Consider the following 25,551-nt stretch of genomic DNA (forward strand, 5'->3'; position numbering starts at 1 on the left):
CTGTTGATGAGCTCAAGGAACAGTTATTGAGGGAGGAGTTAGAATTCAAAAGGAAATTGTATAATTTACAATTACAAGCAGCTGCGAAAGAAGTAGAAATTAAAACTGCAGTTTTAGATCAAATAAAAGTAATTCTAATAATGTTATGTGTCTTAAGCTTTTTTTTCCTAGGAAAGCGGTGCCATCATGTAGCGGCCGTAATACAGCTAAGGAAACTGTTCAAGCCCTCGCAGTTATTGAAGGAGTTAGAATTTAAAAGGAAATTGTATAATTTACAATTACAAGCAGCTGCGAAAGAAGTAGAAATTGAAACTGCAGTTTTAGATCAAATGAAAGGTAAATAAATGAAAGTAACAAAATATCGAGATGACAGTGGATATATGAATTTGACCATATATCATGAAGCTTTTGGAAGATCCAAGAACACCAGAGGAGATACTGTACAATGAATCTCAAATTAGAAGCAGAAATCTCATAGGACGCCTGTTTGGAGTATGGAAACGTCACTTCCCTGTACTTGCTATGGGCATGCAGATTCAATTAAAAATTGTTTACCAGTTATTGTTGCCACAGGAGTCTTGCACAATATATTAATAAATGCAAAGGAAGGTTTACCGTTAGATGACCGATTTAGTTCTTTGCCACCTAAACCAATAACAAAATGCAGTGTAACCCGCCGATAATAAAATTATCACTAATATAAATCTAATTAAAAGTTGATAAAAACTTCTGAGTCCGAAGGAAAGTGGAGAAATCTCATATTAGAAGAGCAAATAAAACAGGAAAAAATAAAGACAAAGATATTATTTTTCTTCCCATTTCTTAATGTTGTTCTGATGCTAGTTGGAAAGCATTTTTGAAATAAATAAATAAATAAATAAAATAAATAATCGTTTCCGACTTTCTGTCGCCCAATAGTTTGGTCGGTTTCTTTATCAGTATGGAGAAGTATTCACGTGCACACATTATAACGTGCACACAGTATCGGCATAAACAATTTCAGTTGTGGTATGGACTATGAGCACACTGAAAACTGTCTTAGATCATTACACAGGGAATCCTAGTGTGGACATTAGTAGTTATTAGGACATTGACAACTGAGGTTTCCCAAAGAAAGACACGTACGTACGGACGTATACCCTCACCTCACCTAAGTGCACCTTAAATTAAGTTGTGCTCAAAGACCACTTAGTTTAAAAGTCGTATACAGGAACGCTTCTCAACGCTATTTGTCAAACTGATTTGAGACAAATCAGTTACAAATCAAGACAAATTTATTAAAACTTGGATTCCTCGTGTATAAAAGTGTTAAAATGTCTGTATCGTCATTGTCTTCGCTTTCGGATCACGAAAGACCAACCGTAAGCCGTCGAAATGAAGAAAAGTTGAACGCTTTTGAAAAGTACCACGACATGGAGTTCGTTTCACGGTTTGGCCTCTCGAAAGAAACAGTATTATATTTGGACTCTGTTTTCGGTAGTACCATTAAGCCGTTGACAAAAAGAAACCGTGCCATACAGCCAGTGGATCAAATTCTTATAGCTTTCCGTTATTATGCAACAGGCAGCTATCAACGCGTAATAGGTGATATTTTTGAGGTTGAAAAACCAAAGGTGCATAGAATAGTGCATAGAGACCAAAACCGCCAGCTTGAAGTCAAGGTTTATAAATATGCCAACACAGGAATAATTTCCAGTTGTGGCCAATGAGTTCTTCGCAATAGCAGAATTTCCAAGAGTTGTGGGAGCTGTTGACTGCACTCATATCATTACCATTAACAGTACTATACGTAGTAAAGTTGTCTTTATTGTCACATAATACAACTATAATTTATTTTCAGGAGGAGCCCAATCTTAAATTTATCACAACAGAAAAGGCTATTTTTCTTAAAACGTGCAAATGGTGTGCGATGCAAGACTGCGCATTAGGAATGTTATTGCTTGATGGTCAGGTTCTGTACATGACAGTACTATATTTAATGATTCACCACTGTGTGCCCAATTAGAGCGTGGGGACTTTGGGACAGGTATTATTCTTGGGGACAGTGGTTATCCATGTCGTCCTTATTTACTTACCCCATTATTAAATACAAGGACAGCTGCTGAAGAAGCTTACAATCGGTCCCAAATTTGCCTGTTATTTGAATCGCTATTCGACGTTTTAATTGTAAGCTACAATATAAAAATTCAAATTGAACAAGCAATCAAATAAAAATCACAATAACGATATTTTAAAAATAAAAAACCAAATGTTGAAATGCGGTTAGGAAATTTAAAAATTTAATTACAAAATGTGTAAATTCCATACAAATAGACATTGACTTAAAATCAATCACTGATATGTTTTATGCAAGGGCACAAAAAGAACACCATTCAACCAGTCCTTTGTAAGTGAATATTAAAGAATAGAAAAAATCCCGCCTCGTGAACTATTCTTTCTATTCTTTCAAAACGTCATGAAATATAACCTGCTGGCAAAATGTCTATAAATGTACTAAATTCCCACAGGAGTACCCGATCCCAGAAGACCTACCGCCTACGGCGCAACCGCTGCCGTCAATCAGCCCAGCCCCCCTAGCCAAGTGGCTTTCTGTTAGCGTAGCGTTCAATAGAATAGACTACGAATGTATGAGATTGACGTAACCACTTGGCTAGGGGGGCAGGGGCATGCACAGAGTTTTTAGACAGGGTAGACAGAAATATTGTAATGATATTAAGTCATAATAACGAATACCTAATGCGATGTTTATATTTTCACACTGCTGTACTCATATATGAGATTACAATATGTAGTAGGTACCTATTCACCAAAATATTGGAAAATATATTACGATTTAGACACATATCTATTAAATAATTTTATATTCTGTGGAGAGGGTCTTCGCTGTTCTGAAAAGAAGATTTCCTTGCCTTCAAAAAGGCATGGGCCTAAAAATACAAAATATCCCACCGGTCATTGTAGCATGTACAGTGCTTCATAATATTGCCTTATCACGATCGGTTGAACTTTTGAAAAATGTAGCACAATAACAAAATAAAAATAAAAGTCGTCATAGTAGCATGTGCGGGTGCAGTGCTTCATAATATTGCCTTATCACGATCGGTGGAACTTTTGAAAAATGTAGCACAATAACAAAATAAATAATAAATAAATAAATAATTAAATGTCTCATTAATTGACCTCAAACAAAAAATATATTCTGCTGCCCAATTACAAATTAATGGGCATATACAAGAGGCAGATTACTTAATGAAGTTGAGCAATGAAAATATGGATCGCTTGACAAAGTTTTTAAAGAAATACAACCGTCTTTAGAAGAATAGCATGATAACAAAACGCATATCTTACAAAGTTGTGTTCTCCAAACTTTAACACTTACTTCAATCTGCACATTGACACTTCCCATCCCATAATTACTTCAATCACTCTAGCAACCATTAGAGTGCCCAACAAACTCAATATTTCGTAAACCAGAGACAATCTGCCTTCCCCTCCCCTTCCTCCTACTCCTGTGCCCATGGATCAGCTATCTAATGACCTGAAGCGTGTCTTTCACCGCCTAAACCAAATGTGCTCCGAAATACGCGAACTGTGCGAAACAACAAGCGCACAGGCTCCACCACAACGTGGGAAAGTTAGTTAAAAAGCCACAAATCATCTGATTAAAAGGTAGGTCAATAATAGTAAGGGACTCTTGGCAAAGGAGCCGAAGCCCACAAGTCCCTTGTTTTGCGTTAGGGGAGTACAGTCCTGTCCTGTAACAACGAGAAAATAATTGACCTCATAAAAAGACAAAATAAACACCTACTAGTTTTATATTCCAAATACATAATATTTGAATCACAATGAAAATAAATACAATACAAATTTTGCACTTTCCAATGTTTTGCAGTACAATCTGTTAAAAAGCTATGCTGATAGTTCAGAAAACAAAACACAAGCATTAAAGAATTGTTCAAAATGTTAAAATAAAACAAGACAACCGTAAAAAAAGACACATCGTTTCGACTGTCAGTACATGCCTCTGCCCAAAATACCTGATCAAAGTACCTACTATTCCCGTCAACTGTAGTTTTATAATTTCACTATAGTATGTGTTGGAAAATAAAGAATAGTCGAAGGTAACTCTAAATCAGCATTAACAAAGCTAACCAACTTTATGTTACCTCATCCCTCATCCTGGAGACCTCTTTTGTATTACCACAATTCTAACAAATAAATGATATGAATTTGAGAACTTAACTGCTAACTGCTAAGCAGTAATGCCTATAATAATATATAACATAGGAGTTCTTTAGGATACCATCCATATTCACATTCAAGCGCTCCATCATGGAGACATGTGCCAACTTGTTGGTTATTGTTACTTCCTATCATAAACAGAATTCTATTGTATGGCCCGCTTTATTTATTCATCTTTGACTTACAGTACAAAACATACCAAAACAAACAAAGATAACAAATATGTATTACAAAGTTTGACTTAAAAATAAGGTACAATTATAGACAAACAATACAATACTAACATTAAATAGGTCCACTTCAGATTTAGTACGTGAGAATTTATTTAACAAATTGAGTATTTTAATGCAAGGTGAAGAAAATTATTCTAGGTTAAGTTTGTATTTTCAACCCTCACACGTGACCCTTGAGACTCTGCAGCCAATAATAGGGGCAAATGTGCGCCCTGGAACACACATAATGTCAGATTATAACCGGAGTTATTTGGGTGTGGAGCGAAGGTTGGGCATGGGTGGCCACTACAGAGTAAACCACAGTGTCGAATTTGTCAACGGCACTGTGGATATACCAGTAAATCCAGTGCTTGGTCAGCAAGTACCTGATATTCTTGACGACCCGACCATGGTGCGGGTAAAGGTGCATACAAATACAATAGAGGGCCCGTGGCTTGAAATAAAACGTCCACACTCAAGGGACAGGGGAAAGCAAGAGGCAGCAGGACGAAGACATTCCAGCATCGGCATATGCATGCATAACACAAAATATGTATTATAAAAATAATAATAATTGATAATTTAATTGATGGATTATTTGTTAAAATGTCTTTCTTCTTTGCTCTTGACTTTATAATCCTGTAAACAAGTTAAATGAATACAACCAAACACAAAAACGAACATTCCTTAACAAAAATCCTAACCATAAAAATATTGTATTGTATTCCTCTTTATTTCTTTTCAATAAAGTGTCTTGTGTATCAAGATATTTCCTGCTATCTATCTTTCATTGAACAAAATACTACACAAACCTTAATTGAATAGAAAATAACACAACAAACAACACACATGGAAAACATCGTCGGAAACAACAAAACAATTCAAAAGAATGAAATTTATGCTGATACATACATAACTGAAAAGTATGTCTGTCAGCTTTTCCCAAATGCAAGCGATATACGAAAAGAATTGTTCACCTTCATATATTACATAAACCGTGTTTAGATACTCAAAGAAATACTTCATGCAGAAATATTTCTTCCTTCAGCACGATCTAAACTGACTGTTGAATTCGACAAAAATTTAACTCATGGCGGATTGTAAGACGTAGACATATTTTTTAAAGAATTCCCAACCGACATAACTAGTACGTATTTATAACACATTTCCATAAATGTAACAAATATGCCTGATGAACAAAATACTACAAAAAAACGAAATTACCACGAAATTACTGATTGATTTCAATTATTCAATACCCAAAGAGTAGTAATTTAGGTCAATACCCATACAGACAGAAGAACCATAGGGCATAGACTATAGAGTAATATACATAGAGACTAGAGTGTATTTATTTTATTCTGTTATTTTATTCCTAAGAGCAATTAACCTATAGAGTACTTGTATCGAGCGTATACAATTTACATATATTTGTTTCTCTCTATCTAAAGAAAACGTCGTATGAAAGAATGAGACAGCTATAGACAACAAGCTACGTTTCAACATAGTCATGGCACCATTTTTACTATAGGTACGTATTTAGATAGATAGAAGGTGATAGTGATGGGATGTGCTTCAATCGATAGAATCGTGAATGTATTTTGCATTTACGGTTTCGTGAAATAATAAATAATAAAAAAACAAAACTTATAATTAATTTCAGTTGAATACATTATTTGTTTAATCCTACGTATATAATAAATGCGAAATTATGTGAGAAGGGATGTTACTCTTTCACTGCGGAACCGATTACAATGAAATTTTGTACATACACACATAGGTTAGGTTTTATCCCGGAAATCCCACGTGAACGGGAACTGTGCAGGATTTTCTTTAAAAACGCGGGCGGAAAGTTAGTACATTATAAAAGAAATTTTAAAACTTGAAATGTAATTTAAAATAAAGAAGGAAATGATGATAAAGTTAAAGGAGTGAGGAGAAAGGCACAGTCAGCATGAAGGAATCATGCAGCATTTTAACAAGTTAATAAAAGGACAGTCTTAATGAAAACATTTTCCTAACATCCTACTAATAAATCGAAAGTTTGTGAGGATGGATGTTTGTTACTCTTTCACGCGAATACTACTAAACCGATTAAAATGAAATTTGGAAAAATTACTTTTGATCCCGTAAATCCAACAGGAATGGGAACTATGCGGGTTTTTCTTTGAAAACGCATGTATATTAAGTATGTATTTCAATAGTAGTTTCTCATCTATGAGAACTGTCATTTAATCAACCGTTTAATTTTCACATAGTTACACATTTAAAGTAGGTAACTTATGTGTAAAAAATTTCAAAATAAAAATTCACTCTCTTTAATCAAATGTATTTATTATCTACAGGAACAAAAAAAAACGTAAGCGTAAGATTGCACAATTCTTCTAGAGTATCCATCTTGATAACAAGTAGGCTCGAAATGCAGTGAACACAATATTGCAAATTGTGGCGGCGTCCAATCAACTCATGTCTCACGTTTTATACCCATTTTTTATTTAGCTCTGGAAATCTAAAACAAAATGAATTTATTAATAATCTGAAAGAGAAATTAATAAACAACAAACGAAAACTAAAACACATAGTGCAAATAAAACAACCACGTGGTATGTTTTATTTTCCTGCGGTAAAAAAATTACATCTATTATTTGCAACAACAACTACATATAAATCTGATTTATGAAACAAAATAAATAAATCAACGTTAATATGAAATAGATTTTTTGTCATAAATCGATAATATACGCTAGATGTGTTACAACACTACGGTGGTAAACAAAATGCCAAACGTGATATTATTGTGACGTTTTTTAAAAATTATTTCATTATTTTATATTCCACAACCCCATAAAGTGGGTAAATGTTACAGTTACAACATAAAATTACAAAAAAGCGCTTGATAAAACCTTCAAATAGGTTTAAAACATAAATATTTATCAATTTGCTGAAAATCACTTACCGATGGAAAGATATTTTTACATTGTTTTTATCCAAAACTCCCATTCGACTAGTGATAGCCGGTTGCTAAACATACAATAGTTATTTTAGCACACTGACAAATAAAAAGAAACACTGTACACTTTATATTTTCTAAATATTTCGTTAAAAACACTTGACGCACTGAGCCCACCAGCTGGTTGGAAAACAAACTGACTGCCGGCGCGCTACGTTTGAAGACAGTGCAGATACTCTATCGCTATCTCAATCTGACTTATGCTGTTATTGACTAAGAGTAAGTAGATTAGAAAATATGTATTTTGTTCTGTCTTAATATAAGAACTCTATAGGTTAATTGCTCTTAGTTTTATTCATGCGAGAAGAACTCTGAAGTCTGAGGACAAGTGACATGGAGTAACCACAGAGCAAGTAATGAGTAACTTAAAGTTGAAACCCGACAACAAACTTTGCAAAAATCAAATCATGATTCATGGTTCCTCAAATCCATCAAATCACGAATGAATCATGAATTTATGAGAGTTGAATGTTCACAGATTATAAAACTATATTTTATACAGATTATATAATATATCAGAGTACAAAACAGTGATTGAAAATTTCTACAAATACACATATCCACAGCACATATCAAATCTATTTACATTCTACACCTGTGTTGCGTTTGACAAAATCTAGATTGATGACGAGTTTCACCAAGTTTCACACTTCACAGACGGTTTTAACTAATATGTTGCATTTTTCATCTCTGTTAAATAATCCGAGGAAGATGTAAAGAAAAAATACATTCTACTTACCTACGAGTTTCTACTGTGAAAATGACTAGAATATAAAGGTACAAGTCCGAGACGGGCCGCAGACCGCAAACTGCAACAGCAAACTGCAAGCGACAGCACTTGTTTCTATGAACATCTATGAAATTGATTCCAAGCGCGGCAACACTGCTGCCTGCAGACGCAACGCGCAGCGTGCGGCCGCGGCGCGCAGCGACCGCTGACTGCAGTATGCAAATGCCAATTATTGCCATGGCAACTATTTGTTTATTTATATTTTAATTGGTGAATTCTTATGACTTTTGCGTTCTGTGCATTGTGCAGCCACGGCATGCAGCCGCAGTTGGAATAGCGACCGCAGGCAGCATTGCGGTAACCGCAGCCGGTAGCCACAGTGTCGCCTGCGGTTGCGGTCTGCGGCCCGTCTCGGACTTGTACCTTTATTTAGTTTGATGTAAACGTGAAATTTTACAAATAAATTTGCACCAGCAACAGGTGCTTAATCTATCAATTTTTATTTGACATTATATCAAATGTTAGTTGTCACTTGTCCCTTGACATGACATTGACAGTTATGAGTTGATTAACCCATAAATAGTAATGTATGGAGGTCTAGTCTAGACTTATTTTATTTATTTATTACCAATTTCTTTTACTTTCTATCCCGTGTGTTGTATCTTTGGTAAGATCTACCACGTCGCAGTAATTTAGCTTCATGAAATACGTTCATTGTTATTCACACTTGTGCACACAACCAATGACCTATTATACTAGTAGACGCGGCATACGCCAACATCATTGCACTAAAAAACAGCGTAATTAATACATACCTACTTACTAACGCATTATCACCAATACAGTTGTTCTCTCTTTCACTCTCACGCACGAGACATAATACATGTCTCACTCATGTACTTCGTAATAACAACCGATTAAAATACAAAAAGAACGTCCAGCCACGACGCTGAATGGTGCGTGACTAAGTGAAACTCGGGCACTTACCTGAGTTTTTTCTTGCCAAAATAGAGAGCGGGTAACGTATCTAGCTTTTTTATATATCATAGCACACAACGCTTTTTTTTGTGCATCTTAATTTATCTCAAGGCTTTGCATGAGCTTTTCTTTGTATTTGAGCGTTTTATAAAGATAATTTTTACTAAAATATTATATATATATTATTTATTAAACGAGTGAAAGAAGCTGGAGAGTATCTTTAAACGTGCCAATCTTAAAAACTATTCGACCGATTTCTTAAATTCTTTCACAGTTGGATATATCATAATATGTAGGTACTTGATACCTGAGGGCTAATAGGCTATATAATATATACCACGTGCGTAGCCAGGGCATATCACTAGTAATAAATAACTTTATAACTTACATAGGTGACTGTTTTTGACAAATAGCGATGGGTGCTACTTGTTTTCATAACACTTAAAACACTTTCTCTTTTTTTCATCTTAAATTTTATTTATTGTATTATCTTAAATTTTACTGATTTCAATAAGGATGCTAACCGACGCCCTTAGTCAATAACCTTAATAACCGTCAATAAGGATATTGACTGGTTCAGGGTTTTGACTGTAACATATATACAGAAAACTGTTTCTTATTTAAGTTTTATAGGTAGTAAACTAAGAATGAAACAAGTGCCACCAACAGAAGTGATTACAATATACAACTGAATTTCTTAAAAATGGATAAGCTGCAGTCTGCTTAAGGTAATAATAATTGAAAAAAGTTTTTGTAATAGCTGCCCTTTATTGTATTCTTATAATAAATTCATTATAAATTTATCAAATATGAATGTTACTTCATCAATATCAAAAGAGCACAAGTACAAGCACAATCATTTTTAAAATCTTAATAAAAATCAATAATGTAACGTAATTTACATGTATATCCGCCGCAAGAAACGCTGCGTACAACCATAAAATTTCTTGTATGGACGCTGCGTACGAACACCCCTAATTGAGAACCTCGAAAACGCTGCGTTTAATCGCCGCGCCGCGCGAAAACGCTGCGCCTAATCGCCGCGTCACCACATGCTGAGTTTACCAACCGTTTAGTATTGTAAAAAAGTCTTATAATAAATTTCTTTGAATTAAAAAATGCATATTTTTTTTATTTGTTATAACTACCTTCCTATTTTCAAAAGCTTACTTCAATTCACATGCCGTTGGTTGAATTCAATTTTATTTGTTTTTACATTATTTTACTTAAATTACAATGTGATGAATAAAGCTTACTGCCAACAGTGCGATGAATTATGTCTGCCAAATAATCTATACTAATATTATAAAGCTGAAGAGTTTATTTGTATGTTTGAACGCGCTAATCTCAGGAACTACTGTTGCGATTTCCAAAAATCTTTAGGTGTTAGTTAGCCTATTTATAGAAGGTCCAGCTACTTGTATATGTATCATCACGCTAAGATCAAAGGAGCAGAGCAATGCTGGTAAAACTGCGGGAAAAACATAATGTTAGTTTTTTTTTATATTACTGCAAAGAGGCAATCTGTTAGAAAACAATTAGTATATTGTTTGGAACTCCGTCCGGGAAGAATCATATTGTTAGTAATGCAATAACTTCATTGGACATATCTATTATGAAACATGTGGTTCTTTTTAATCATGACTAGGCAAGCATTTGACCATCGGTTCGCTTGATGGATGGCGACAAGAGTGGTCTAGGATGGAGCGTGCTGACCTAATAAATGTCTATTCACTTTACGTTTGAACAAGTCTATATTATAGTTTTCGGGAAAAATGCTGGAAGCCTACATATTTAGTACTAGCTGTTCCCCGCGGTTTCACCCGCATTGCTCCGCTCTTGTTGATCTAAGCGTGATGATATATAGCATAAATAATACTGTATATATGTAAGAAATATATAGCCTATAGCCTTCCTCGATAAATTGGCTATCTAACACCGAAAGAATTTTTTAAATCAGACCAGTAGTTCCCGTGATTAGCGCCTTCAAACAAACAAATAAACACTTCAGCTTTTTAATATTAGTATAGATTTATCTTTAGTAAAGATGCACTAACATTGCACGAATTATGAAGCTACTAACTAATATTGTTTTTCACGTAATCGCTCTAAGAGCTTCAATTTATAACAGAACAGTTTCGAATGTTAAAGTATACTGTTAGTTTATAATATATAACCATAATATCTATACATACTTATTATAACAATTTTTATCTATATACTAATATAATAAAGCTGAAGAGTTTGTTTGTTTGAACGCGCTAATCTCAGGAACTACTGGTCGATTAGAAAAATTCTTTCAGTGTTAAATAGCCCATTTATCGAGGAAGGCTTATATATGTAGGTATATCATTACGCTAAGACCAACAGGAGCGGAGCTACGCGCCGTATGCGGGTGAAACCGCGAAGCGCAGCTAGTTATTACCTTACCTACATAAGTACCTGGAGAATTGTTTTCCGTAGTGACGCTACTTAAATAAGTTTTAATCTAAAAATAAATATGTAAGTAGTTAAAAGAAAAAATTATTGATGTTATTTTTTGTTCCAGAGTTTTAGTTGAAAATTAAAATATTTATTTCAACTAGATAATTAATTATGTATTCTGTTAGTCGGATACAGGAAAGAGATGTTGAAGATGTCATGGAATTCATGAAAAGGTATTTATTTTATTGAGTTTAATAATTGTTTTTAACACGCTTAAGCTTCACCTGTATGTTTGTATGTAAAAGACATCTTAAGACTCGATTTTGACTTTAAACGGACAGATTTAATTCAAACTTTGTAGGTACACTTATCAAGGATTCGCTGACAATGCAAAAATTTCATGAGTCTAAGTATGTTTTTAAAAGTAAAACTTCTGTGCGTTGAGAGTAAAATTTCAAGGTCACATCATGGCAATACCGGCACGCACCCGGCACGTAATGGAGTAATGGCGTCGATTTTGAAATCTTTGAATCTTGCCATTCAAGTTTCACTTCTGACACTGTGTGCTCGGCACGCATGCTCTTTTTGCCTAATATTTATGTACTTTTTAGGTTACTTATTAGATATAAGTTTTTGTTTGGCAATAAAGCTTGTTTTCTTTCTTTCTTATTTTAAACTATGTATATATCTATTAATAATATATCGCTTGGTTGCCTCGCAGAGATCACTGCTTAGTGATAAGGCCGCCAATTGAACTACAACTATCTAGTACCACATATTTTCTTTTTATTGTTTCTTGTTATTTAGTTTTATTACAATAAAGTGTAAAAAATAAATAATATCTTCACAGAACATTCTTCATAGATGAGCCGCTATACAAAGGGGTTGGCTACTGCAACTCTGAACATGACGACACTCCGGATCTTGATGCCTTCTGTAGAGAAGCCTTACCAGGGATATCTTTCATGGCCAAAGATAATGATGACAATATTGTAGCTACTCTCATATGTGGTATAAGTCCTATTGTTAATGTTAGTACCATAGAAATCTAAATAACAAGACACAGTTAGTACCTACTTTCTTGTAGATTTTACTCGAGTATTTTCAATGTAGAAATTCAAGAATAAATCGCTTTAAAAACCGTGAAAAATGTATTACTAACACAACAGTATTTTTCTACTATAATATTATAAAGCTGAAGAGTTTGTTTGTTTGTTTGATTGTTTGTTTGTTTGTTTGTTTGAACGCGCTAATCTCGGGAACTACTGGTCCGATTTGAAAAATTCTTTCGGTGTTAGATAGCTCATTTATCGAGGAAGGCTATAGGCTATAGCCTATATACCATCACGCTACGACCAACAGGAGAGGAGCCACGGGGGTGAAACCGTGCGGAGCGGCTAGTCTAATATAATATAATATTATAAAGCTGAAGAGTTTGTTTGTTTGTTTGAACGCGCTAATCTCGGGAACTACTGGTCTGATTTGAAAAATTCTTTCGGTGTTAGATAGCCCATTTATCGAGGAACGCTATAGGCTATTAATTATCATTTCGTTAAGACCAACAGGAGCGGAGTCATGCGGGTGAAACCGCGAAGCGCGTATTTTCACAGACATCAAAATATTAAGTATAATGTTTTTTATATGTGTGCATTTTTCAGCCAACAGACTTCCTGAGTGCCTTAAAAAATTGTAAATGTCCCAATTATAAAAAAGTAATACAAATGATGATTTTACGCGAAGTTATTATGGAAATATGGAATATATATCCAGATGAAAAACAAGTTTTTGAAATCAAGATGGCGTCCACTGATTCGAAATGGCGGAACAAAGGGATCATGAATAAACTCATGAAAGAAGCAGAGTAAGATAATATTATGATATTTAATAGTCTTGAATAGCTCTTTACTTTTTTATCCGGGTACAATGCGAGCGAAGCTGCGGGATTAAAATAGTCAATATAGAAAAAACATGAAATACATCTATCTACCTGTATGATATCAGATAGTCTGCAGGAAATAAGTTAGGTATATAATTTTAATTTATAGTACCTACTGAACCTTTCACTTATAACTAAGTAGGCGGTCACAGCCTTAAATTGGGATTCGCTTGAAAGAAAAATTATTAATTATTTAAAATGATAATCAAGAAATTAATTATTATTTTGAAACGATCGTAAAAATGTATTTTACAGGAACGCAGCAAAAGAACTAAACATTAGAGTGTTGAGGATTGAAACTTCGAGCGCGTATTCAGCCAAATCAGCTGAGAGACACGGCTTCAAATGTGTGTTCAGTCGCGTATATACAGACTTCATGTTGGATGGAAAACCGCTTATTGTGGCAGAACCACCGCATTTGGAAGATAGAGTATATGTTAAAGAATTGTACTGATGTGTTAATATATGTTTATTGTAATGTTGTTGTTTTTTTTAAGCACAGATAATAAATAGTTACTACGTGAGCAATATGCTGGTTGGTTACATATCTATACTAATATTATAAAACTGAAGAGTTTGTTTGTTTGAAAGCGCTAATCTCAGGAAATTAAGAAAGAATTTTTCAAATCGGATGATTTGAAAATTCTTTCGGTGTTAGATAGCCCATTTATCGAGTAAGGCTTATAGGCTATACAGGGTGTAATCGTTAAGTGTGCACAAGCGATTATTCCGTAACTATTGCAGATATCTAAAACTTTAAACTGAAATCGAAAGTACCTAACCTAATGAGTAAAATGGCCATAATAAATTTTAAAAAATAAAACGAGGCATTTCCCAGGCATTTTCCGGGCATTTTCCAGGCATTTCCCGGGAATTTTCCAGACATTTTCCGGGGATATTCCAGACATTTTCCGGGCATTTTCCGGGCATTTCCCAGACATTTTCCTGAATTTCCCAGGCATTTAACTGGCATTTTCCGGACTCAAACTTAAACATTTATTATTTATCATATTCAATTAGACTTCTTATAAAAGCACTTTTCAATCGTCATAACAATCAAATTAGATTAAATAAATCCATACTAATATTATAAATGCGAAAGTAACTCTGTCTGTCTGTCTGTCTGTTACTCAATCACGCCTAAACTACTGAACCAATTTGCATGAAATTTGGTATGGAGATATTTTGATACCCGAGAAAGGACATAGGCTACCTTTTATTGCGAAATAAGTACCACGGGCGAAGCCGGGGCGGACCACTAGTGAAAAATAAAAAATTTTATTTGATTTTAATTGAACATTGTGGTGCACTTGTTGTTGAGTAAATGTTCTCTCATCTCTGTTGCTCCCTGTCTCTGTTCTCAGTTGCAGCAATGTTTTCGCTAGAGCTGTATAACGCCCATATTACGCCTTTTGAGGCAAATAGCAATGCACTGTTTATTTTTTAACTAACACACGGGAACATAATTTAACTTAGTTAAAAAATAAACAGTACTTAAAAAATAAAAAATAAACAGCTATTTGCCTTAAAAGGCGATATACAGCTCTAGCGAAAACATTGCTTGTTTTTGCTATAAAAGCTGTATATCGGACGTAATCAAAAAATAATCAAAAGGAACAAATGGCGAACACGAGCTTACTTTAGATTGTATAAATATTTTTTTAATAAGTTAGGTAGGCATTTGACCACAGTCCCACCCGGCGGTAACGCGGTCTATGGTGGTAAATCATGTGTAGGTACCTAGCAAGGTACCTAGACAATGCATGTTTGCCCTGTTTAATATCTAACTACATCCATACTAATATTATAAATGCGAAAGTAACTCTGTCTGTCTGTCTGTCTGTTACTCAATCACGCCTTAACTACTGAACCAATTTGCATAAAATTTGGTATAGAGATATTTTGATACCCGAGAAAGGACATAGGATAGGTTTTATCCCGGAAATCCCACGGGAACGGGAAGTATGCGGGTTTTTCTTTGACTGCGCGGGCGATGCCGCGGGTGGAAAGCTAGTTAATAATAATTATGAAGTCAAACTTATACAGGGTTGTTACTTATAATGTTAGCTATCTTGTCCTTCGAGGTTGCTGGTGTTTTACAAGTAACCCTGTATAAACGTTGAGAGTAAAATTTCAAGGTCGCATCATAGCAATACCGTCACGTCATGGAGTAGGGCGACGATTTTGGTATCTTTAAATCTTGTCAAAGTTTCAATTCTGAGTTCTGACACGTGTGCTCAGTACACACCATGTACACACGCTCTTTTCCCGTCCGATTAGGGCCCTTCTGGCCTCCTCCACTCAAGCGACAGCTCAAGCCGAGGTTCGTGGTCCCCGTGGCGGGGGGACGCCCTTGTGCATGTCGCTACCAGGGTGAACCTTCAGTTCACCCCCGCGTCCGCGTTAAAATGTAGTAGCCCTTCTGGCTAACATTGAGAAACACCATACAAAAAAAAAAAAAAAAACACGCTCTTTTTTTATAATAATACTAGCTTTTTACCCGCGGTTTCGCCCGCTTTGTCTAAAACCTAATTACTCTATCTATTAACACGTTCACTGCGGCACCTAAAATGCCAAACTTACCGTTGTTGCGGCATGTCTTCTATACTTCACATCGGCAAGTTCACCACTGTGCGTCATGAGCCATTTTTATCACATCGCACCTTCTGACTTTGAAGATTAATAATTTCATGAAATTTCAAGATATTTCAAAAAAAATTTTTTCAGATAATAGTATAGTAGTATAGTCTTGTATATACCGCATAAATAGCTTTTAGTTTGACCCAATAGTTTAAAAGATATGAGGGAAAATGTAAACCCCTGATTTTGTGAAAAATTATTTGCCATCCCGCACTGCGTTGATACGGCATGTTTACAGTAATAGCGATGGGAAACACTGTAAAATAAAACATCGATATCGATATAAATCAATTTTGGATATTTCAGTTTGTTTGTTAACAGATAACAAGATCGTCGATACAAAAAAAAAACACATATAAACAAGGTACTATCAGGAAATTGTTCAGTAACTTTTGTTTTAATTTGTTCAGTAACTTTTGTTTTAATGTTTTATATTATTTTCACAACTATCATCACATTTTTGTATTTACGAAATAAAAGAAAGTAAAAAAACTAAAGCCTCTGAGGTATCATTGTCATTTAAAAATTTGATAACGACGCGTGCGGTCCTGGTACATCACTATGCGAGACTGACACGCGGCGCGCTCGCAGTACAGTGCGGCATGAGGTGCTTGTCCATGGCAAAATATTTGACATGGCGCACACAAAGGAAACGGTTTCTTTTCTATGCGAGGGTCCAATATTTTGCCATACGATTTTTAAACGAAATTGAGTCCTACTTCAAACTGTGATCACAAAAATATATTTGTCTCTTTTCTAGTCATTGATTAACATATAAAAAACCTCGCCGCACCACGGTGAAAACTGCGATTTTGGGCGCCGCACTGTGGTGTAGTCGCTGATGGCCCGATACTGGTGTTAAAAAACCGCATTTCAATACATAATATGAACATAGGGACAGAGAAAGCGACTTTGTTTCATACTATGTAGTGACGATAGCCAGTTGATAATAATATGATACCGATAGTTGAACGGGCGTGTTTAAAGTCGAATTTGATAACGAAAACATAATAAATCGTATATTTATATAATAAGGTACATAATTATTAATTTGTTATCATAAATCGTGAATAGGCAGCAACTCAAACATTTATTTATTCAACTAAATAATTCGTATCTTTACCAGTTCGAAAACCAGTTTTTATGCAGATTAATCGGCATAAAAGTGTAGGTATTGCTGTCTTAAAATCATATACCTAGTTACATAATACATACCTACATAAACATTTTTTTTTTCATTTAAAAATAATTATTAATATTCTGTGTACTTACTTATTTATATTCCGTATATTGATGAACTAGCTTACCGCCCGCGGCTTCGCCCGCTTTGTCTAAAACCTAAGAAATTATATACCTACTAAAAACTTCCTCTTGAATCACTCTATCTATTAAAGAAAGCGCATCAAAATCCGTTGCGTAGTTTTAAAAATTTAAGCATACAATGATACAAAGGGACATAGGGACAGAGAAAGCGACTTTGTTTTATACTTTTCGCTCTCTAAACTACTATATTTTTAACATTTAAATGTTGTGTTACTAAACTCTTTAACACTTAATGACGAAGATAGTATCCTCTTACCTATTTGATTAGTAACACGAATATTATTCATTTTAAAATAAAGTCTAATTAGGTACCAACGTTTCGAACACTTCACAGCGAGCGCCGCGTGGTCACGGATGGCAAAGATATTATTTTTATAATTATTTATTTCACTAGAAATTACTATATAAGACGCTAACTACTGGACTGATGTAAAAAAAATTCACTGTTAGATATTTTGGTGATCACTGAATGCTATGTTACCAAAATAATTGAGCTAAAAAATAAAAATAATTTAATAAACTAAAAATGCGCTTTGATAAGATAAAAGTCGTGAATTATATTGTATTGTCACCGATCCTTGATAAGTGTACAAAGTTTGAATTAAATCCGTCTGTTTAAAGTGGGTAAAAATTGTATCTAAAGAAGTTGGATACATACAAACATATACGTACAGGTAAGTCTTATAAAAAACGAAGTAAAAACCATTGAGATATACATATGGAGACGACACCGCCTACATCACTTATGTTCCGCTCGACATACGCCATACCTAACTGCACGCTCATTTTTTGTTTTAAAGTGACGCATTAAATATGCCTTCATGTGTGTTACGATATTGCACAAATAATACAAATAATACGGAAAAGTGCAAAGGAATAACTTTCATCGGTAAGTAGTTACCTAACTAACTAGATAGAGCAAAAAAATGGCGCACAGATTTTGTTCGTGGTGTCACCTCCATACGTAGTAACATTATCTCAATGGTAAAAACGCGTTAAAATAGTTAACATCGCGTTGTGGTCAGAATAAGAACGTGAAATTCGTGTTGTGGCTCTAATAAAAACGGTTTATGTTCTTTTCTTATAATTATATTTCCTACTGGCTACTAGTTGTTCGCCCCAGCTTCCTACGAATCGTATGTTTTTTGTTTAGCATAGCTTCTATCGCGGGCCTTGAGCGCGGGGACCGAATCGAGAAATTCCGTAACGAAAAATCCTCACGCTCCCCACTCCGACGGGCGGAGGTGTGGCTTGAAGGCATAGCATGCAATAGCTTTACCGCGGCAGTCCCCGAGTGCCACACGTCGTTTTTTTCTTATTTATTTCCTACTGGCTACCATAGAGGAAGGATGTATAACTGCTGGCTACTAGTTGTTCGCCCCGGCTTCCTACGAGTCGTATTTTGTTTATCCATATTTAATCATCTATTTAAAATTTCTTGGATGTTAAACAACATACAAAAATATTAATTAACCGAATTTTTCGATCCAACTTCCACTTACCAACATTCATTTATTTAACAGACTAATATTATAAATACGAAATTTTGTTAGTGTTCGTTACTCTTTTACGCAAATTTGGTATGGTACCTAGGTAGCTGAAGACCCAGAATAACACATAGGCGGTAGGCCACTTTTTAACCGACTTCAAAAAAAAGGAGGAGGTTATCAATTCGGCCGGTATATTTTTTTTTTTTTTTATGTATGTACACCGATTACTCCGAGGTTTCTGAACCGATTTACGTGATTCTTTTTTTGTTCGATGCGGGATGGTGTCGAATTGGTCCCATAAAAATTTTATTCAGATAAGCCCAGTAGTTTTTATTTTATGAGCATTTTTGTTTGTAGGTATTTGTAAATTTTGCAAGTGCAAGTTTGAAGTCGGTTGTTTTTAACGCAGTTATCACTTGTTATCAGGAAATCACACAGGGACGGGAACTATGCGGGTTTTTCTTTGAAAACGCGGGCGAAGCTGCGGACGTAAAGCTATACAAGCTAGTATTTATATAGATGTAACTATAGCCTATAAATATGAATTCTATTTATTAATAGTTACTTTCCTTATATTACAGGATTACATGCCGGAATCAGGTGCTTTTATAAGTCTCTAAAAACATAATACAATAATAATAATGTATTCTGTGAGTCGTATTACTGAAAGCGACGTTGAAGATGTCATGAAGTTTATGAAGAGGTATTTTTTCGTAAGTTGTAGAAAATAAATAAACAACAAGTGATAACTGCGTTAAAAACAACCGACTTCAAACTTGCACTTGCAACATTTACAAATACAGACAAAAATGCTCATAAAATAAAAACTACTTACTGGGCCTATCCGAATAAAATTTTTATGGGACCAATGCGACACCATCCCGCATCGAACAAGAAAAGAATCACGTAAATCGGTTCAGAAACCTCGGAGTAATCGATGTACGTAGGTACATAAAAAAAAACATACCGGTCGAATTGATAACCTCCTCCTTTTTTTTGAAGTCGGTTAAAAAATTATAACTTACTGCATGATAATTATAGTTAAAACAAGCTACAAGCCGCGGATTCTCCCACGCGCGTAAATAAGTTTTTTCTTTTATAATAATCTTATTCCTGTGGGAATATCGGTATAACAAATGAAACACCCGTCAAAATCGGTCCAGTCGTTAATGGGAATAGCCGGAAGAAACAGACAGATAGACAAAAATTGTAAAAATTACTAGGTATTTTGGTATATTTACAGTTTATATCCAGTGCACATCACACAGTAAAAATCGGTTATTTTAATATTAAACAATAAAGGGTGTCCCACTATTGCTATACTAAGCGCGAAGGGAATTGTAATTTTTCCTATACTGATCACGTAAAAAATACTTAGGTAAACAACAAAATTACCTACATCAAAAAATTTTTCCTGAAAATCCATGTTTTCTTCTCTAGCTTCGCGCAGCCGGCATGTACCGCTTTGCTAATGTGATTTTGTCTATGAAAACATAATCTTAAACGATAGGTCACGTGCTGGTAGCAAAGTTGGGCGGGTTGCTTGTTATGGGTGTACAGTGTACACATAGAGTTTTAAGAATTCACCTATTTGAAAAAAAACTGCGTCTGGAATTTTATAACTATTTTTACGTACTCAGCGTATGCAATACTATAACCTCCTTTGAGCTTAGCATGCCAACAGTGGGACACCCTGTATAATTATCTGAATTCAGTTTGAAACAGCTTTAGCTATAAATTACGTTCAATTTCCTTCCAGAACGTTCTTCAACACGGAACCCTTATGTACCACAGTTGGATACTGTCAGTCCGAAAATGAAGAAACCCCAGACATGGACGACTTTATGCAATATAGTTTACCGGGGGATTCGTTTCAGGCGAAAGATGAAGACGGTCGTATAGTAGCAGCGCTTATATGTGGACCAGTGCCTCTTGTAAATGTGAGTTTGTTTAGATGATAATAGAAATGATAAATTATTATTTATTTAGTAACAGTGAATCTTAGCAGTGAATAAGGCCCGGCGCTATGTGACGAAGCGCAGCGCAGCGCACTTTTCATTGTCAAACTATTAACGACATTGTCTTCATTAAAATAACGTTTAAAAAAGCGAAGCTCGATGCTCCCCGAAATAAATTATTGTTATTTGATTTGCAATTTTATTTGAATGAAAAGAATATCGAAAATAGTTTGACAATGAAAATTGAGCTGCGCTGCGTTTCGCCATATCTGCGCCGGGCGTAATAGAATAATTTTATCAGATAAAATATACAAGAACGTGAGCGTAAGTAGCCAACATTTTCATGGTCATGTTCATTTTCATTTTTGAAGGTAACTTACCTTCTTCGATCGAACTACTACCTTCGCTCGATCACTGACGAATCATTAAAATCTAAATTTAAGTTTTCCTTCTGTATAATTTTAATCTTATTGTACCTAATATTAATGTATCAACTTATGTGTCCTTCATTATGTATAATACTTTTCTATGTTTACTCTTTCTTCTTTCCTTGTCTCTTTAATTCTTGCTCACTATATCTATATATACATAGAGTTGCTTGGAAGAAATCGCTCACGAGCGATAAAGCCGCTCTTTGTACATCTATATTATAAGCTATCTTAACTATGTAACAAAATTTACTACTGTGTATGACGTATGTACAATAAAGAGTATTTCATTCATTCATTCATTCTTATAAACTCCCCACTTAACAACTACCTACTAACTAATTTTCAAACTAAATATTCTTAGCCGGGAGTCAATCTACACGAGCTGAAGAACTGCAGAAGTCCAAAATATAAGAAATTCATCCAAATGATGTTTTTACGAGAGATGTTATTGGAGATTTGGAATATTTACCCAAATGACGACAGAGTTTTTGAAATCAAGTTAGCATGCACCGATCCAAAATGGTGTAAAAAAGGAATAATGAATGAACTTATGAAAGAAGCAGAGTAAGATACTTTTATCTTACTAATATTATCTATAAATGAGAAAGTTTGTGAGTACGTACCTATGTATGTTTGTTACCCTTTCACGCAAAAACTGCTGAACCGATTTCATGAAATTTGGCACACATAGCGGGTAACTTGTATTAACACAGGATAGTTTTTATCCCGTTAATTCCACAGGAACGCGAACTATCCGGCTTTGCTTTGAAAACGTGGTCGAAGCCGGGGGCGGAAAGCTAGTATTAAATCATTTCATGAGTTGAAGCATGTTTTTTTACTTTCTTTATTTATTTTTAAGCTATTGCATAGCTTCTATCGCGGGCCTTGAGCGCGGGGACCGAATCAAGAAATTCCGTAACGAAAAAACCTTACGCTCCCCACGGGGACGGGCGGAGGTGTGGCTTGAAGGCATAGCATGCAATAGCTTTACCGCCCCAGTGACACACGTCTTTTTTTTATTTCAGGAACGCAGCCAAGGAGTTAAATATAAGATTATTACGTATAGATACGACAAGCGCTTACTCAGCAAAATCAGCTGAAAGTATGGGTTTCAAATGTGTTTTTAGTAGGTTATACAAAGATATATTATTAGATGGAAAACCGTTGATAGTACCTGAACCACCGCATTTGGAAGATAAAGTGTTTGTGAAGGAATTGTATTGAATTTTGATTAATATAGTTGGATAAATATTAATAAATTGTGTTTTATTTTTGGTGTCTAAGATTACAGCTTTTTAGTAATACAAGTGATAACTGCGTTAAAAACAACCGACAGCCGACTTCAAACTTGCACTTGTAACATTTACAAATACAGATAAAAATGCTCGTAATATAAAAACTACTGGGCCTATCCGAATAAAATTTTTATGGGACCAATTCGACACCATCCCGCATCGAACAAAAAATGAATCACGTAAATCGGTTCAGAAACCTCGGAGTAATCGGTGTACATGTTACAGTCAAAACCCTGAACCAGTCAATAACGTTATTGACCGGTAAAATCAGTTAATAAGGATATTGACTAAGGGCGTCGGTTAATATCCTTATTAACTGATTTTATCTGATTAAACCAGTTAATAACGTTATTGACTAAGGGCATCGGTCAATATCCTTATTAACTGATTTTAAGTCGAGAAATCTAGTCAATATAGGTTTTAACCGACGTGCCCATTCAAAACTCATAAAAAGTTAAGGACGTTAGTGAAATAATACTAGAAAATCATTTAAAAAGGTTCATAAAACTTTTTAAAGTGCAATATTTAAGAGTTTTATGTTTTATTAATTAATTCGGGGAATTGTTTGTAAACTGCAACCGCGCGAGAATACGTGCCCCAAAATATTTTTGAAGATGGCAATTGTGTTTTAATGAAAACTAGGTTTCCGCCCGCAGCTTCGCCCGCGCAGTCAAAGTAAAACCGCATAGTTCCCGTTCCCGTGGGATTTCCGGGATTGCGTTAGTTTCTGATTTGATGGAGTGACCTGCAGGTGTACTTCGAAGACTGCTACTGGAACTAATAGACGAGTAGAGCTAGGTGTGCCGAGTTTGGGCTCGTTTTGTTAGTTATGTCGAGACCTTACCTCCTTACTTGATGGAGTGACTTGCAGCTGTACTTCGAAGACTGCTACTGGAACTATTATACGAGTAGAGCTAGGTGTGCCGAGTTTGGGCTCGTTTTGTTAGTTATGTTGAGACCTTACCTCCGAACTTGATGGAGTGACCTGCAGGTGTACTTCGAAGACTGCTACTGGAACTAATAGACGAGTAGAGCTAGGTGTGCCGAGTTTGGGCTCGTTTTGTTAGTTGCGTTGAGACCTTACCTCCGGACTTGATGGAGTGACCTGCAGGTGTACTTCGAAGACTGCTACTAGAACTAACAGACAAGCAGAGCTAGATTTACCGAGTTCGGGCACGTTTTGTTAGTTATGTTGAAACCTTACCTCCGGACTTGATGGAGTGACCAGCAGGTACTAACAAAACGAGCCTAAACTCGGCACACCTAGCTCTACTCGTATAATAGTTCCAGTAGCAGTCTTCGAAATACACCTGCAGGTCACTCCATCAAGTCCGGAGGTAAGGTCTCAACATAACTAACAAAACGAGCCTAAACTCGGCACACCTAGCTCTACTCGTATAAAAGTTCAAGTAGCAGTCTTCGAAGTACACCTGCAGGTCATTCCATCAATTCCGGAGGTAAGGTCTCAACGTAACTAACAAAACGAGCCCAAACTCGGCACACATAGCTCTACTCGTCTATTGGTTCCAGTAGCAGTCTTCGAAGTACACCTGCAGGTCACTCCATCAAGTCCGGAGGTAAGGTCTCAACGTAACTAACAAAACGAGCCCAAACTCGGCACACCTAGCTCTACTCGTCTATTAGATCCAGTAGCAGTCTTCGAAGTACACCTGCGGTAACTCCATCAAATCAGAAACTAACGCAATCGCGGAAATCCCGCGGGAACGGGAACTATGCGGTTTTTCTTTGACTGCGTGGGCGAAGCTGCGGGCGGAAATCTAGTTGTTATTAAAACACAATTGCCATCTTCAAAAATATTTTGGGGCACGTATTCTCGCGCGGTTGCAGTTTACAAACAATTCCCCGAATTAATTAATAAAACATAAAACTCTTAAATATTGCACTTTAAAAAGTTTTATGAACCTTTTTAAACGATTTTCTAGTATAATTTCACTAACGTCCTTAACTTTTTATGAGTTTTGACTGGGCACGTGCGTCGGTTAAAACCTATATTGACTAGATGTCTCGACTTAACCCTAGAGTAGTCGCGCCTTCTCGTGAAACGCGAGTGATCGCGTAGGGAGCATTTTGCCGCCCGTACTTAATACGTTTTTTTTTTTGTTAATATGAATCATATGCATTTGTAATTATGTTTTAAAGATAAAATAAAACACCAACTATAAGAACAAGAATCATTTATTAAACTTTTTTAATTAGAAATTAGAAAACAATGCTTTGGAAAATCTTAGATAATTATTTTAGTATTTTTGGAACTTCCTCATTATTATTTAAATAAAAAATATAAAAATAGAACTTAAGATCTAAATCATTCGTTTTCCTTATTAACAGCATGTATTTCATCAAAACAATGTTGGCACATATATATAATATATATATGCAATGCTCATTGCACAGTAATTTTGCACATCTATTGCACCCTTTTTTTGTCTTTCTATTTTTCTTCGATGGACAAACTGCGCATATTCCTTCTTGAACTGAGGGTATATTTTGATGTTCCGGTGGCACAAATCGAGCGATTTGGTTCCTCAGATCCTTCTGTAAAGTAATCACGCCGGATCGTCTAACGATATGTGGTCTAATCATAGCCATGGCAATTTCTATCGCAAAAATCAAATCAAATCGCACAAAAACACAAGGCCCAATAATTAATTAAAACAAATTAAAATTAATATCATACCATATTACCATTAAAATAATACTATACGCAATGAAAACAAATAATATTTCAACATTAGTAAAAACTAAGATCCACAAACTTTACTTACGTGAGTAGTCGCGCGATGAGCAATTTGCCGCCAAACGCGACACAACCCCAATAACCTTTGTCTCCTGCGGTCATCCTCGCACTGATTTAATTCTTA

General features: G+C 35.3%; 2 protein-coding genes across 3 annotated transcripts; both read left to right on the forward strand.

The window, feature by feature from the left end:
* The first annotated feature begins 8,759 nt into the window (after positions 1-8,759).
* LOC123704620 (arylalkylamine N-acetyltransferase 1-like) lies at positions 8,760-14,011 on the forward strand. Its single transcript, XM_045653017.1, has 5 exons — positions 8,760-8,861; positions 11,721-11,829; positions 12,447-12,627; positions 13,255-13,457; positions 13,788-14,011. Exons 2-5 carry the CDS (start codon positions 11,768-11,770, stop codon positions 13,984-13,986), a joined length of 645 nt encoding a protein of 214 aa, XP_045508973.1. The 5' UTR covers positions 8,760-8,861; positions 11,721-11,767; the 3' UTR covers positions 13,987-14,011.
* Positions 14,012-17,961: 3,950 nt separating this feature from the next.
* On the forward strand, positions 17,962-22,612 carry LOC123704664 (arylalkylamine N-acetyltransferase 1-like). 2 transcript variants are annotated; one of them, XM_045653076.1, is made up of 5 exons: positions 17,962-18,169; positions 19,567-19,688; positions 20,745-20,925; positions 21,736-21,938; positions 22,400-22,612. In XM_045653076.1, the coding sequence occupies exons 2-5, from the start codon at positions 19,627-19,629 to the stop codon at positions 22,596-22,598; spliced, it is 645 nt and encodes a 214-aa protein (XP_045509032.1). In that variant the 5' UTR covers positions 17,962-18,169; positions 19,567-19,626; the 3' UTR covers positions 22,599-22,612. The 2 variants fall into 2 exon arrangements, with proteins under 2 accessions (XP_045509032.1, XP_045509033.1); XM_045653077.1 differs by lacking the exon at positions 17,962-18,169 and having other exon boundaries at positions 19,479-19,688.
* Positions 22,613-25,551: the final 2,939 nt, after the last annotated feature.

Source organism: Colias croceus, chromosome 30, assembly GCF_905220415.1.
Source record: "Colias croceus chromosome 30, ilColCroc2.1".
In the NCBI taxonomy this organism is placed as follows: domain Eukaryota; kingdom Metazoa; phylum Arthropoda; class Insecta; order Lepidoptera; family Pieridae; genus Colias; species Colias croceus.